This window comes from Nomascus leucogenys, chromosome 10 (genome assembly GCF_006542625.1).
Source record: "Nomascus leucogenys isolate Asia chromosome 10, Asia_NLE_v1, whole genome shotgun sequence".
Lineage (NCBI taxonomy): Eukaryota > Metazoa > Chordata > Mammalia > Primates > Hylobatidae > Nomascus > Nomascus leucogenys.
In genome coordinates, this window is record NC_044390.1 from 6,889,882 (window position 1) to 6,903,282 (window position 13,401).

Genomic DNA, 13,401 nt, shown 5'->3' on the forward strand with positions numbered 1-13,401 from the left:
CTTTATATAGCAAGAACTTTATCCATCCTTCTGACATACATGTTGTTACACACACACACACACACACACACATAGGAGAAGCAGAATGTGCTAGTAGCATGGGAAGATCTCAAAGGGGCAGGATCTGAATCCCCACTTGCCCTCTCTGGCTGCCAGGGAGCCCAGCATATGTGTTTGGGGACCTAACTGAAGAACTACCCCTCAGGGGACAGGGCTGCGGCATTCATTATCCAGTTAGAGGAAGAGAAACTAGAAAGGTCACAGACAGTGAGCTGCAGGGGAAAAAAAAATAAGCCTGTCTAGGTCCTTCATGGCTTTAGGAAACAGGGAAAGGAACAGTAGTGTCTCGGTCTATTTGGGCTGGTGTATACAGTATAGCAAGAGCTTTAGGTAGCCTGTCACTAACAAATTTATTTCTCACTAGAACAGTGAGGCTGGAAAGTCTGAGATCAAGGTGCTGGCAGTTTCAGTGTCTAGTGTGGGGCCACTTCCTGGTTCATAGCACCTTCTAGCTGTGTCCTCACGTGGTGGAAGGGCAAGCAGCAATCTGGGGCCTCTTTTATAAGGGCACTAATCCTGTCCATGAAGACTCCTACCTTATGACCTAATCACCTCCCAGATGTCTCACATTGGATTTCAATGTATGAATTTTGGGGAGACACATTCAGGCCATAGCAAGTAAGTTACTTAATAAAAATGGTTAGAAAGTGGCTTCTAGAGCAAGGGTTGTGGGGGAGGGTGTAGATTGAAGGGGGCTTGCCAAGCCTTAGACAGACTCTGCCTCAAAGCAACACAACTCATGTGTGATGATGATGTGACCAGAAGTAGCCAACTAGAGAAGGAGGCTCTAAGTCCGGGCACCGTGGCTCACACCTGTAATCCCAGCACTTTGGGAGGCCGAGGAGGGTGTAACACCTGAGGTCAGGAGTTCGAGACCAGCCTGGCCAACATGGTGAAACCACGTCTCTATTAAAAATACAAAAATTAGCCGGGCAAGGTGGTGGGCACCTGTAATCCCAGCTACTTGGGAAGCTGAGGCAGGAGAATCGCTTGAACCCAGGAGGCAAAGGTTGCAGTGATCAGAGATCGCACCATTGCACTCCAGCCTGGGAGACTGGGAGACACAGCAAGACTACATCTCGGGGGGAAAAAAAAAGGCGGCTCTAACAGCACTGGCAAAAGTTTTATCAATTCCAATTACATAAAACTTTAGAAAATGCAAAGTAATCTAAAGTGACAGAAAGTAGATCTGTGGTTGCCTGTTGCATTAGGATTCTCCAGAGAAACAGCCAATAGGATGGATGGATACACAGATGATTGATAGGTAGGTAGGTAGTAGGTAGGTGGGTGGTGGATGGATGGGTGGATAGATTAGACAGATAGATAGATGATAGATGATAGATAGATGATAGATAGATAGATAGATGATAGATAGATAGATAATTGATTGATTCTAGGAATTGGCTCACATGATTATGGAGGCCAAGAATCCCACAATCTTTCATCTGCAAACTGGAAAACTAGGAAAGCCAGTGGTTTAATTCAGAGTGAGTCTGAAGGCCTGACAACCAAAGGAAGTGATGGCGTTAAGTCCTGGTGCAAGATCAAAGGCCCAAAACCAGGAACACTGATGTCTGAAGGCAGGAGAAGACAGATGTCCCAGTTCAAAAAGTAGCAAATTCACCCTTCTGCCTTTTTGTTCTATCCAGGCCCTCAATGGATGGGATGATGCTCACCCACATTAATGAGAGTGATCTTCTTTATGCAGTCTACCAAGTCAAATGCTAAGCTCTTCTGGAAACACTGTCACAGACACACCCAGAAATAATGTTTTACCAGCTATCTGGGCATCCCTTAGCCCAGGCAGGTTGAAACAAAATTATCCATCACAACTGTGGATAGAGATGGAGACAGGTATAGATTACAAAAAGCCACAAGGAAAAGGAGTGAAGGATGTTTATTATCTTCATTGTGATAGATGTATGTCAAAACTCATCAAAGTGTACACTTTTTAAATTTTTATTTTCTTTTTATTTTTGAGACAGGTTCTCACTCTGTCACCCAGGCTGGAGTGCGGTGGTGTGATCATGGCTCACAGCAGCCTTGACCTCCTGGACTCAAATGATCCTTCCACCTCAGCTTCCTGAGTAGCTGGGACTACAGTCTCAAGCCACCATGCCTGGCTAATTTCTTTTTTTCTTTTTTTTGGTAGAGATGGAATCTCCGTATGTTGCCCAGGCTGGTCTTGAACTCCTGGGTTCAAGTGATTCTTCTGCTTTGGCCTCCCAGAGTTCTGGCATTACAGTATACACTTGAAATATTTGTGTTTATATGTGTAATCTCTCATCAATAAATGTTTTTAAGTACAATATAATAACCTAAAGTAAACCTACACAGCATTAGCCCCAGTTTCAAATGCCTAGCGTGAAGAATATCCAGATCCACAGAGCTGGTCACCCCAAAAATAAGAGTTTATGAATTCTGTGTGTTTGTTCTTGTTGTTGTTGTTTTGAGACAGGGTCTCATTTTGTCGCCCAAGCTGGAGTGCAGTGGCATGATCATGCCTCATTGCAGCCTCTTGTCTCCTGACCTCAAGCAATCCTCCCACTCAGCCTCCTGAGTAGCTAGGACTACATGAATTCACCACCAACCCCAACTACTTTTTTTTTTTTTTTTTTTTTTTTTTTTTTTGTAGAGATGAAGTCTGCCTATACTGCCCAGAGTGGTCTCAGGCCGGGCGCAGTGGCTCACGCTTGTAATCCCAGCACTTTGGGAGGCCGAGGCAGGCGGATCACGAGGTCAGGAGATCGAGACCACAGTGAAACCCCGTCTCTACTAAAAATACAAAAAATTAGCCGGGCGTGGTGGCGGGCGCCTGTAGTCCCAGCTACTCAGAGAGGCTGAGGCAGGAGAATGGCGTGAACCCGGGAGGTGGAGCTTGCAGTGAGCCGAGATTGCGCCACTGCACTCCAGCCTGGGCAACAGAGCAAGACTGTCTCAAAAAAAAAAAAAAAAAAAAAAAAAGTTAACATGCAACTAGCTGCACTGGCTTCTAAATTGAGTTCACTGACCTTACTGAGTTTGTAGTAACATTTCTCTCCAATCTCTGAAAAAGTTTTTCTCTCCAGGCCATCTGTACGCTTTATGCAGGGACTGATAACCAACCCACGTATTACACATAAGGACTCTAGGTAAAATCTAGTGTTTGAAAAACAGCATGTTCTATATTATACTAGGTTTTTGGTTTTTTTTTCCAGTGGTGGGCTGTCATTACAAAAGATTGAACTTTTATATACTTCCTAATCAAACTTAAGGGCAATCTAAACACAAAAACTAATTCACTTTCTAGGAGCTCTTTAAAAATGGGCTTAAACCTACAATCCAATCTCCTATCTGAGTATGATGGAATGCTTTTTCCCCAGTGGCATTCATGTAGTTCAGCTGTCAAGCAGTACCTTTCTTAAAATACCACACTGCAAATAGTTTAATTTTCTGTAATTTAAAAAGTCAGAGCCAGGCGCGGTGGCTCACGCCTATAATCCCAGCACTTTGGGAGGCTGAGGCAAGCCGATCACCTGAGGTTGCAAGTTTGAGACCAGCCTGACCAACACAGGGAAACCCCAGCCTCTACTAAAAATACAAAATTAGCTGGACGTGGTGGCGCATGCCTGAAATCCCAGCTACTCGGGAGGCTGAGGCAGAACAATCGCTTGAACCTGGGAGGCAGAGGTTGCAGTGAGGCAAGATCGTGACACTGCACTCCAGTCTGGGCAACAAGAGTGAAACTCCGTCTCAAACAAACCAAAAAAAAAGTCAGATCTGTGTAAAGACAATTAGTGTACCTGAAAATTGTTTTCAGCTTTCAATCACTTGGGTCCTTTACTATCATTCTAAGAATCAGCCTAATTTGGGTTGCCTTGTCTTACAAATAAGGAATAGCAAACTCACCAACATAAAAAAAGTGTAGTACATGCTGCAAAAATTTAAGTATACACTGACATTTACTTGCCAAAATAACCACAAATGACTACACATATTTAACTATAATTAAATCAAGTTTTTAGAAATTTAAAGTCTGCTTCCCTAGAAATACAGGAACTCTGTGTGATAAAACTTGAGACATGACAATTTCTGAATAGCAACTGGAATATTCAACCAACAATGGTCAGTTTTGTATTTTTTCCTTAACTTATACTTCATTCTTTCCAACTATTTTAAAGCTAAATCTTTTTTTAAAAAGTTTTTAAAATAAGTCACAGGCAAATCATGAAGAGTTGGGTTTATTTCAACAGTAAATTTGAAACTCTTGCCTTAAGCAAGAGTACTACAGTAATTATATCAGGAATAGACAATTTCCTACACTGTCAAATATATAAAAGTTCCTTTTGCACTTTCTTCAACACTGATCAACAAGCAGATTCAGTCCACATTTGCTTTGATCGATCTACTGAGTTAACCCAAGCTTCTTCTTCAGAGACTCTGGCATCTCAGGTGGAGGAGGGCGAGGGAGCCTGAAGTAGACCTTCACGGAGTCATAGATAAACCACTGTAGTGCAGTCAGGGTACCAATCATGATGATACGGGCAAACAGTCCTTTCCACACACCTGGTTCAAACAGGAAACGCAAATGAAAAAAATGCAACATATCCAAAACTGTTGTTCTTTCTTTCAAGAAAAAAACATCATCCTACCTTTAAATCCAAGTCTCTTGAGGACCTGAGAAGCACTGCTACCTTTTTCTTTATTCAACACAGATACCACAGAATCAGCAGGGTGAGAAACAATTGCACAAAAGACTCCAGCTGAAAAAAGATAAAGGATCCCATACAGTGCCAGTTAAAAATAAAACTTCACAGAGCCAATAATCATTTTTATGACTTTAAAATAATATTTTTCTAGTTCTAAAATAAAAATCGGACTCAGGGTGACACGGGTCGTTATCAAACTGTCTATCCTATGTAAAACGGAACAATCTTTTAAGTTTTTCAGATTTTACTCAACACTTTCTGTATAAAATTCTTAATAAACAACAACAAAAAAATGGTGCAACAGTAAGATCAACACATTCCCAAGCCTAATAATGACATCCCATAAAACAACCCTTTCAGGAACTAGTTAGCAAGTATTTATGAATCCTAAAAAGCATATAGAATGTTATGGGAAGATAAAACTGCTTTATAGGCCGGGCACATCACTTGAGGTCAGGAGTTTGAGACCAGCCCGGTCAACATGGTGAAACTGCATCTCTACTAAAAATACAAAAATCAGGCCAGGCGCAGTGGCTCACACCTGTAATCCCAGCACTTTGGGAGGCCGAGGCGGGCGGATCACCTGGGGCCAGGAGTTTGAGACCAGCCTGGCCAACATGGTGAAACCCCATCTCTACTAAAAATACTAAAAATTAGCCGGGCATAGTGGCAGACGCCTGTAATCCCAGCTACTCAGGAGGCTGAGACAGGAGAATCGCTTGAACCGAGAAGGCAGAGGCTGCAGTGAGCCAAGATTGCACCATTGCACTCCAGCCTGGACAACAAGGGTAAAACTCCGTCTCAAAAAAAACAAAAAACAAAAACAAAAATCAGCCGGGCATGGCGGTGCATGCCTGTCCCAGCTACTTGGGAGGCTGAGGCAGAAGAATCACTTGAACCCAGGAGGAGGAGGTTGCAGTGAGCTATTATCACGCCACTGCACTCCAGCCTGGGCAACAGAGCGAGACTATGCCTCAGGGAAACCAAAAAAACAAAAACACTGCTTTATAACTTTTGGAATATTTTTCCCTCTCAAAAAACACCAATAATGGAAATGATTATTTGTTCATAATTTCAGACAAGTGTGTTCTAAGTAATTCATACCTATGTAACCTGCTACAAATGTTACAACCAGCTGCTCTGGCTTTGAACATTCACTGCGGGGCTTAGGAACCACAAACTTGTACAGTGCTTCAACAGTACGTTCAAAGCAGGCGAACTTCATCATGGTGTATGGTATCTGTCTCATCCAGAGAGGAGCAACCCCCTTGTAGAATCTAGGAAATCAAGAGACTTGTTTTACACAGTTGCATATACTCATCTATCAGAGACTGCCATTATTAACAGAAATGTCCGCACACGAGTCGAGTCCTGATAGTAACAAATGGCAGCATAAATGCATGTCATTTCTATCAGAACGTTAGACTAACATGCAGGTATATTTCTCTTACATGCCAATGACTCAAGCACCTTTGACTATACAACCAAAAAAGTTGCTGGATGTTTCTTTGACTGGAACCACAAGAAATAAGAAGTTTACAAGTGGAACTCAGTTCAAGATTCATCCACAAAGGTGGATCTAAGGAAGCATGTTGTGGTCATGGAAATTCTTAGCTGTGAATAGATCACAAGGATACTCACAAGCCTCCCACTAAAAGTTAATAGTAAATGTTTAGGCCAAATATCAAGTCATTTGCAGACTGACAAATGGTCCTTACTCTAGGGGAAAAAAAAAAAAACTTCAGTCCAGGGCTCAAATCATGTATTAACTTATCTTTACCTCTCAAGTTTATGTTCTACATACAGGTAAATAGACATTAAATATTATAATAGTCTTTTTAAAAAGTCTGGTAGGCTTAATACTAAAAAATGAAGTTCACAGCCGGACGCAGTGTCTCACGCCTATAATCCCAGCACTTTGGGAGGCCGAGGCGGGTGGATCACCTGAGGTCAGGAGCTCGAGACCAGCCTGACCTCTGTATTTTTAGAGTCTCTACTAAAAATACAAAATTAGCCAGGCGTGGTGTTGCATGCCTGTAATCCCAGCTATTCAGCAGGCTGAGGCAGGAGAATCACTTGAACCTGGGAGGCGGAGGTTGCGGTGAGCCGAGATAGTGCCATTGCACTCCAGCCTGGACAACAAGAGCAAAACTCCATCTCAAAAAAAAAGCCAGGTGTGGTGGTTCACACCTGTAATCCCGGCACTTTGGGAGGTCAAGGTGGACGGATCATGAGGTCAGGAGATGGAGGCCATGGTGAAACCCTGTCTCTACTAAAAAATACAAAAAATTAGCCAGGCGTGGTGGCGGGCGCCTGTAGTCCCAGCTACTTGGGAGGCTGAGGCAGGAGAATGGCGTGAACCTGGGAGGCGGAGCTTGCGGTGAGCCGAGATCGCGCCACTGCACTCTAGCCTGGGTGACAGAGCAAGACTCTGTCTCAAAAAAACAACAAAAAAATGAAGTTCACTTAAAATAAGTACTTTCATAGTATAAATTTTAAAGTGTTTACTTACGCTTTTAGGCCTTCTTCCTTATACATTTTGGGAGCTGCATCCCTCAAAGTGTTGGCATAACCTGGCTGGGTTTGAATTCGAACCTTAGCAGCTTCCATAGGAGCCAGGGCAATGTCAGCAAAGAATTCAGCACTGGCAGAGGCAGCCAAATACAGTGATGTGCGCCAGAGATAAGTATTCTCCTAAAATCCAAAACACAAGGAAGGGACGTGAATTGCTGTTGTGTTGGTTTTCAATTGAAGTGACAGTTCTAGAAAACAACTAAGCTTCAGACATTTTATAAAGTAACACGATATGGAATATATATGTGGTCTCTCATAACCTCATTAACAAAACACATAACTATGTGAACAATGTGAATGTTCAAAAAATATCTAGATGCCATGTAGTTAGCCCTGGAACTACGCAAAGGAGTCCCAGAGCCCTTCTCTAAAAAACTCAAAATCCAACTTACTTAGAAAACCAGATAGTATATTAAAAGGAGAATTGTAATTTAATGAAATACATTTTATTTCTCAACCTGTCTCTGCTGACACAGGCTTACGATTTAAAACAAGTTGCTCACTTTGTAGGACCGTTTTCTTCAGTGCTAAAATAAGGCAGGACAGACAAAAATCTACGAACACTCAGAAAGTCTTAAACACTCGGAACGTTCAGTTTTAAAGTTAATGACATACCTCTCCAAGCATGTTGCTATACAAGACTTTAAAGACTTCATAAAAGCCAAACTTGCAGAGTCCCTGCATGGAGTAGCCAAGGAAAGTCGGAGCCCATCCTTTAGCCAAACCACGAACACCATCCTCTTTAAGTGTAACTGAGAATCCGTTAAATATGCCCTTGTACTTTTGGGGGTCCACCTTTATTTAAAACAAGAAAAAAAAATTAAATGCACCAAACAGCTAATATAAAAATTTAATCTCATGATTATTTTTGTTCGGGTTCCATAATAAATTTCAGCAACTACACAAAAGGTAACTACAGTAGTTCCTGCCAGGCACGGTGGCTCACATCTGTAATCCCAGCACTTTGGGAAGCCGAGGCAGGTGGATTACCTGAGCTCAGGAGTTCAAGACCAGCCTGGGCAACACAGTGAAACCCCGTCTCTACTAAAATACAAAAAATTAGCCGGGCATGGTGGCGTGCACCCAGCTACTCGAGAGGGTGAGACAGGCCAATCACTGGAGCCTGGGAGGCGGAGGTTGCAGTGAGCCACGATGGCACCATTACACTCCAGCCTGGGCCGCAGAGCAAGACTCCATTTCAAAAAACAAAACAAAAAAAAAAAGAAATACAGTAGCACAGTAGCTCTCCCTTATCCAAGGGTTCATTTTCTGTGGCTTCAGTTATCCAAGGTCAACTGACATCTGAAAATATTAAGATATTTTGAGTGAGGAACTACATTCATATAACTTTTATTAGTTTATGCTTATAACTGTTTATTATTGTTCATTTGATTACTTTTATAAATAGAAACTTTAGTACATTAAGGTCTAGCTTTCTGTGTCAAACTTAAGTCTTGGAGTGATAGTTAAGAGGGTAAAATTTCAACAAAAATACGTAACAAAACTGATTCTTCAGAGATTTCTTACCACCCGACTCCTACTACTTTGTTTTTTTTGTTTTGTTTTTTGAGTCTTGCTCTGTAGCCCAGGATGGAGTGCCATGGTGTGAGCTCAGCTCACTGCAACCTCCACCTCCCAGGTTCAAGCGATTCTCCTGCCTCAGCCTCCCGAGTAGCTGCGACTACAGGCGCACCACCATGCCCAGCTAATTTTTGTATTTTTAGTAGAGATGGGGTTTCACCATGCTGGCTAGATTGAGTTCTGATCTCGAGCTCCTGACCTCAGGTGACCCACCCGCTTCGGCTACCCAAAATGCTGGCATTCCAGGTGTGGGCAACCATGCCTGGCCCACCTCCTACTTTTTAAAAGCTCCTGTCTAGATAATAGATATAACTGTATTCCTAACATATGCTAGTTCTTTAAGTAGCTTATAGCATAAAGTTTTGTGAACACTAAACAAACTAAAGACAAGTTAAAAAAAAAAAAAAGCACATAAACTAAATTCACTTCAAGAGACATGCATAACATGTTTTAGCAAAGGTACATTTCATATCCATTACATTAGCTAATGGGGGGGTAAAAAAGCTTATCTCACTATTTCTGCCAGTACTAGAAGGGATGGTATACATCACCTTCCTCTCCCTCCTAATATTTCAAATTCATTTCTCTTTTAGGTAAGTAGACTTCTAATCCTGTTTGGAACAAATAAATTTTTGATGTCTTGTTTTTGTTTCAATAATCTTAATTAAAAGATATTCAAATTATTTAAAAATGTTATGTAAATATACAAGAGGCTAATCTGACAAAATTTTCATACTAAGATATTAAGAGCACTTTAGGCCGGGCGTGGTGGCTCACGCCTGTAATCCCAGCACTTTGGGAGGCCGAGGAGGGCAGATCACAATGTCAGGAAATCGAGACCGTCCTGGCTAACACAGTGAAACCCTGTCTCTACTAAAAATACAAAAAATTAGCCAGGTGTGGTGGCGGGTGCCTGTAGTCCCAGCTACTTGGGAGGCTGAGGCAGGAGAATGGCGTGAACCCAGGAGGCAGAGCTTGCAGTGAGCCGAGATTGCACCACTGCACTCCAGCCTGGGTGACAGAGCGAGACTCTGTCTCAAGGACAAAAAAAAAAAAAAAAAGCACTTTAAATAAATCTACATGTACTCTTTGCCTTGGTCTTATTAGTAGATAAAGGACATCGTTACTTCACATAACACACAGACTTGTTTACCCACTCCAACACATAGGTGCTTGTAAAATGACTATTTGGGGCACTAGTAAGCTTGAAGAACTCTGGCCAAAAGTGAAGAGCAGCAGCAAAGAGCCATTTACAGCCAGAGTCTAAGAGTGAATAATTTACTCAAACAATAGAGGCATTTGTTGGATTTAAAACACTAGTCAAAATAAAGCCCACAATTTAAAGAAATTCTAGTTTGGTTTCCTACTGAAGTTTCTAGCAGTTGTGATATCTTCAAATTCTCATTTGTGAAGTGCTTTAAGATTTTATTTAGAGCTAAGTCACATGAAAGATACTTTCAATGCTGTCATCTCAATACAAACCTGCATACGGCATTTCACTAAATCCAGGGGAACCACAGCAGTGTGTGTCAGACCACAACTTAAGACCCCACCAAAGCCACACAGTGCATAATACTTCGCGGAGCCAAATTCACAACTGTACTCTGTAGTAAGAGAAGACACACCATGCATTTTAATATAAAACTCATGTTACTGGTCATAAACTTACCTCCTGGACAGTTAGGTTTCCACACAGCTTGTTAGTAGATGACTACATCTTATAACTTAACAGTCAGTCATGCTTCAATATGCTCTAGTCCAGCATGCAAAACAAACCTGCATTCTGCATTTAACCAGATCTAGAGGAACCAATGCTGTATGTGTTGTGCCACAGCTAATAATTCCTCCAAGTCCACAAAGGATAAAGAATCTGCCAGATCCATAGTCACAGCTATACTGCTCTGTTTGATTGGAAAAAAAAAAGAATCAAGTAAGTATTTCTTCAGAGATGACTAAGGCCACTGGAATGAAAGAAAATGTTTCCCTGTGAAATACTATTATCACAGCTGAATAGCTTTGGCCACAATTAAGTGGCTTAAAAAAAATATTCACTGCCAAAATCAGATCATTTAAAAATTATGAGGGTTCTGTATCTGATACTATTAATAGCTCGTATTCTGCCGTATTAATTTTTTTTAAAGTTTTTTACATTAACGGCTTTTACAATTAAAGTCAAACTTCAAATTATTAACCACTGGTAAGAGCACACTTCAGAGCACAAATGAAACTCAGAAAGATCACTCGACATGTAAAAGGCTTGCAAACAACTTCAAAGTTTATCCTAGCCACTAACCAATACTATCCCCACTTAAGAGCTCCTATAACATAAAAACTGATACGCATCAATTCCTGCAGTCAAATACATTTAATACACAAATAATGTTAGCTTTAACTTTTAAACTGAACGACAGATAGTGTTAAGTAAGGACTCTTTATCCATACTAAAGACATAACAGAAGCACATGAATGATTTAAAGAAAGAAATCTTTCGATTTTACAGGCACAAGGTAGATAACATTCTTAGGACTCCTACAATTCAGTTTTCAGGTTTCTCTGTATGTACATACTTCACTAGGATTTAAAACACACACAACTAAATTAAAGCTGGGCCCAACCACCAAGAAGAATCCCAAGAGATAATCACACCAAAGGGATGCCCACTCAATTATCTCCTTTCTATTGCCTATGTAGGGCTGCAAGCTGCCTCCTCCAGTCGCATGAAAACAGGACATCTAGTTATCTCATATACAATTAAGTGCAAAAATGACTGACCTGGCGTCGACGAATATAAAACTTAGGAAAGGACTATTTTTATGAAAACTAAGGGCAAATCAAAGGACAGGTAATATAGTTAGTAGAACTGTGGGTGGTCAGTAGTTTCGGAAGGAGACTTTACCCAATACTTAGTTGGCTGACCAAGCGAGCTCACGGCAGAGAAGGAGCTAGTCACGGCCTCTCTTCCCTCGGGGACATGGAGGTCACGAAGGGACACAGAGCCTCAGCCCTTCCACGCCCTTGAGGGAAGGCCAAGGATCTGACACCCGCCTACGGCGGAAAAGGCCGATATCCCAGGGCAAGCAACTGGGCGCCGTCCTACGGTGCAGCGGGCTGGACTCGTCCTTCCCTGTCCTCCAAGCCTGGTCCAGGCCTCAAAGGCTGGGCGGACCACGAGTAGACCACACGACTGTATTGGGCAGGGTCTGATCTCACCTTCCACGGCTGCGGCTGCCAGGTTGCGAGGGCGGCGGGGCTGGCCCGTGGGCCCTGGGGGGCTGCTGGGGAGGTCCCCGAGGCCATCGTGCACCAGCTGCAGATGTGGCGTGTTGAAGGGGTTCGCCCGCGCCAGGTGCGCCACGGACGAGAACATCTTTCTAGGGGAAGACGGAGCGACGGTTAGAGGACAGGCAAGGCGCCGGTTAACGTTACCGGTGCCCTGGAACCCCAACTGGGGCCTTTTCCTTCCCGCCTCCACGCCCTTGAAGAGGTCACGGCGGCCTTCGAAAGAGGCTACCAACTGGGCCCACTGCCAAAGCAGCGGCCCCACAGGGGCTCTGGGCTCTGCTCCCCGCACCCGCCACAGGGGAAGGCCCGGCCACACTCACTCCCTAAGATGGCGCTCACACAACCACTCCCTTGGAAAGGTTGCGACTCACAGAGGCCGAACGTCCTCCGGGCCCTAAAATGTGTGCCCTTCGCGCGTCGTCGGCGTGACGCACACAGCGCGTCAGTGGAAGTACGCGTCGCCCATTGGTGGAGAAGAGCGCCGAGACCGTAGCGTCATCGCGTTCTCCTAGCAACCTTATTCCCGCCCCTGCCCGCCCCAGCTCTTCCGCCCGGCTTGTGCACAGGAGGATTCGTTCTGCGCAGGCGCGCGTTCTGGGTCTATATTTTTTGAGAGGGGTCGGGCTCGGGCTCTTATCCTGCTCGCTTTGTCCCTTCACCTTCAGGTGTCTCTCCTTGACCACGGGCTTCAGTTCGCTTCACTTAAGTGAATCACAGTATCTAGTAGTCACTTAAAAAACAAAACAAGGCCGGGCGCGGTGGCTCACGCTTGTAATCCCAGCACTTTGGGAGGCCGAGGCGGGCGGATCACGAGGTCAGGAGATCGAGACCACGGTGAAACCCCGTCTCTACTAAAAATACAAACAAAAAATTAGCCGGGCGTGGTGGCGAGCGCCTGTAGTCCCAGCTACTCGGAGAGGCTGAGGCAGGAGAATGGCGTGAACCCGGGAGGCGGAGCTTGCAGTGAGCCGAGATTGCGCCACTGCACTCCAGCCTGGGCGACAGAGCGAGACTCCGTCTCAAAAAAAAAAAAAAAAGATCCCCAGGCAAAGCTGGACGTGGTGGCTCACGCCTGTAATTCCAGCTCTTTGGGAGGCTGAGGCAGGTGGATCACCTGAGGTCAGGAGTTCAAGACCAGCCTGGCCAACATGGTGAAACCCTGCCTTTACTAAAAATACAAAAATTAGCCAGGCACGGTTGTGCGTGCCTGTAATCC

The 13,401-nt window shown here is 43.7% G+C and overlaps 1 protein-coding gene and 1 non-coding gene across 5 annotated transcripts; both read right to left on the reverse strand.

The window, feature by feature from the left end:
- Window positions 1-4,264: 4,264 nt before the first annotated feature.
- Window positions 4,265-12,657, reverse strand: SLC25A3 (solute carrier family 25 member 3). Of its 4 annotated transcripts, none has more exons than XM_030819789.1 (8): window positions 12,557-12,657; window positions 12,114-12,274; window positions 10,386-10,507; window positions 7,938-8,117; window positions 7,261-7,442; window positions 5,853-6,025; window positions 4,692-4,802; window positions 4,265-4,605 (listed from the first exon to the last, which is right to left on the reverse strand). In XM_030819789.1, the coding sequence occupies exons 2-8, from the start codon at window positions 12,268-12,270 to the stop codon at window positions 4,445-4,447; spliced, it is 1,086 nt and encodes a 361-aa protein (XP_030675649.1). In that variant the 5' UTR covers window positions 12,271-12,274; window positions 12,557-12,657; the 3' UTR covers window positions 4,265-4,444. The 4 variants fall into 4 exon arrangements, with proteins under 4 accessions (XP_030675649.1, XP_012355493.2, XP_012355494.2 ...); XM_012500039.2 differs by having other exon boundaries at window positions 12,506-12,650; XM_012500040.2 differs by having other exon boundaries at window positions 12,114-12,270; window positions 12,506-12,603.
- Window positions 6,097-6,342, reverse strand: LOC115837143. Its single transcript, XR_004032175.1, has one exon. It is a non-coding gene; the product is annotated as a small nucleolar RNA SNORA53 (small nucleolar RNA).
- Window positions 12,658-13,401: the final 744 nt, after the last annotated feature.

What these genes read in the sequence shown, in the direction of transcription:
- SLC25A3 (XM_030819789.1), bottom strand. Translation starts at nt 12,270, where the DNA reads ATGTTCTCGTCCGTGGCGCACCTGGCGCGGGCGAACCCCTTCAACACG. An exon ending in ATAGCAACATGCTTGGAGAG is followed by an intron (nt 7,443 to 7,937) that starts GTATGTCATTAA and finishes TTTGGATTTTAG; the next exon opens with GAGAATACTTATCTCTGGCG. An exon ending in CAAGAGACTTGGATTTAAAG is followed by an intron (nt 4,606 to 4,691) that starts GTAGGATGATGT and finishes TGTTTGAACCAG; the next exon opens with GTGTGTGGAAAGGACTGTTT.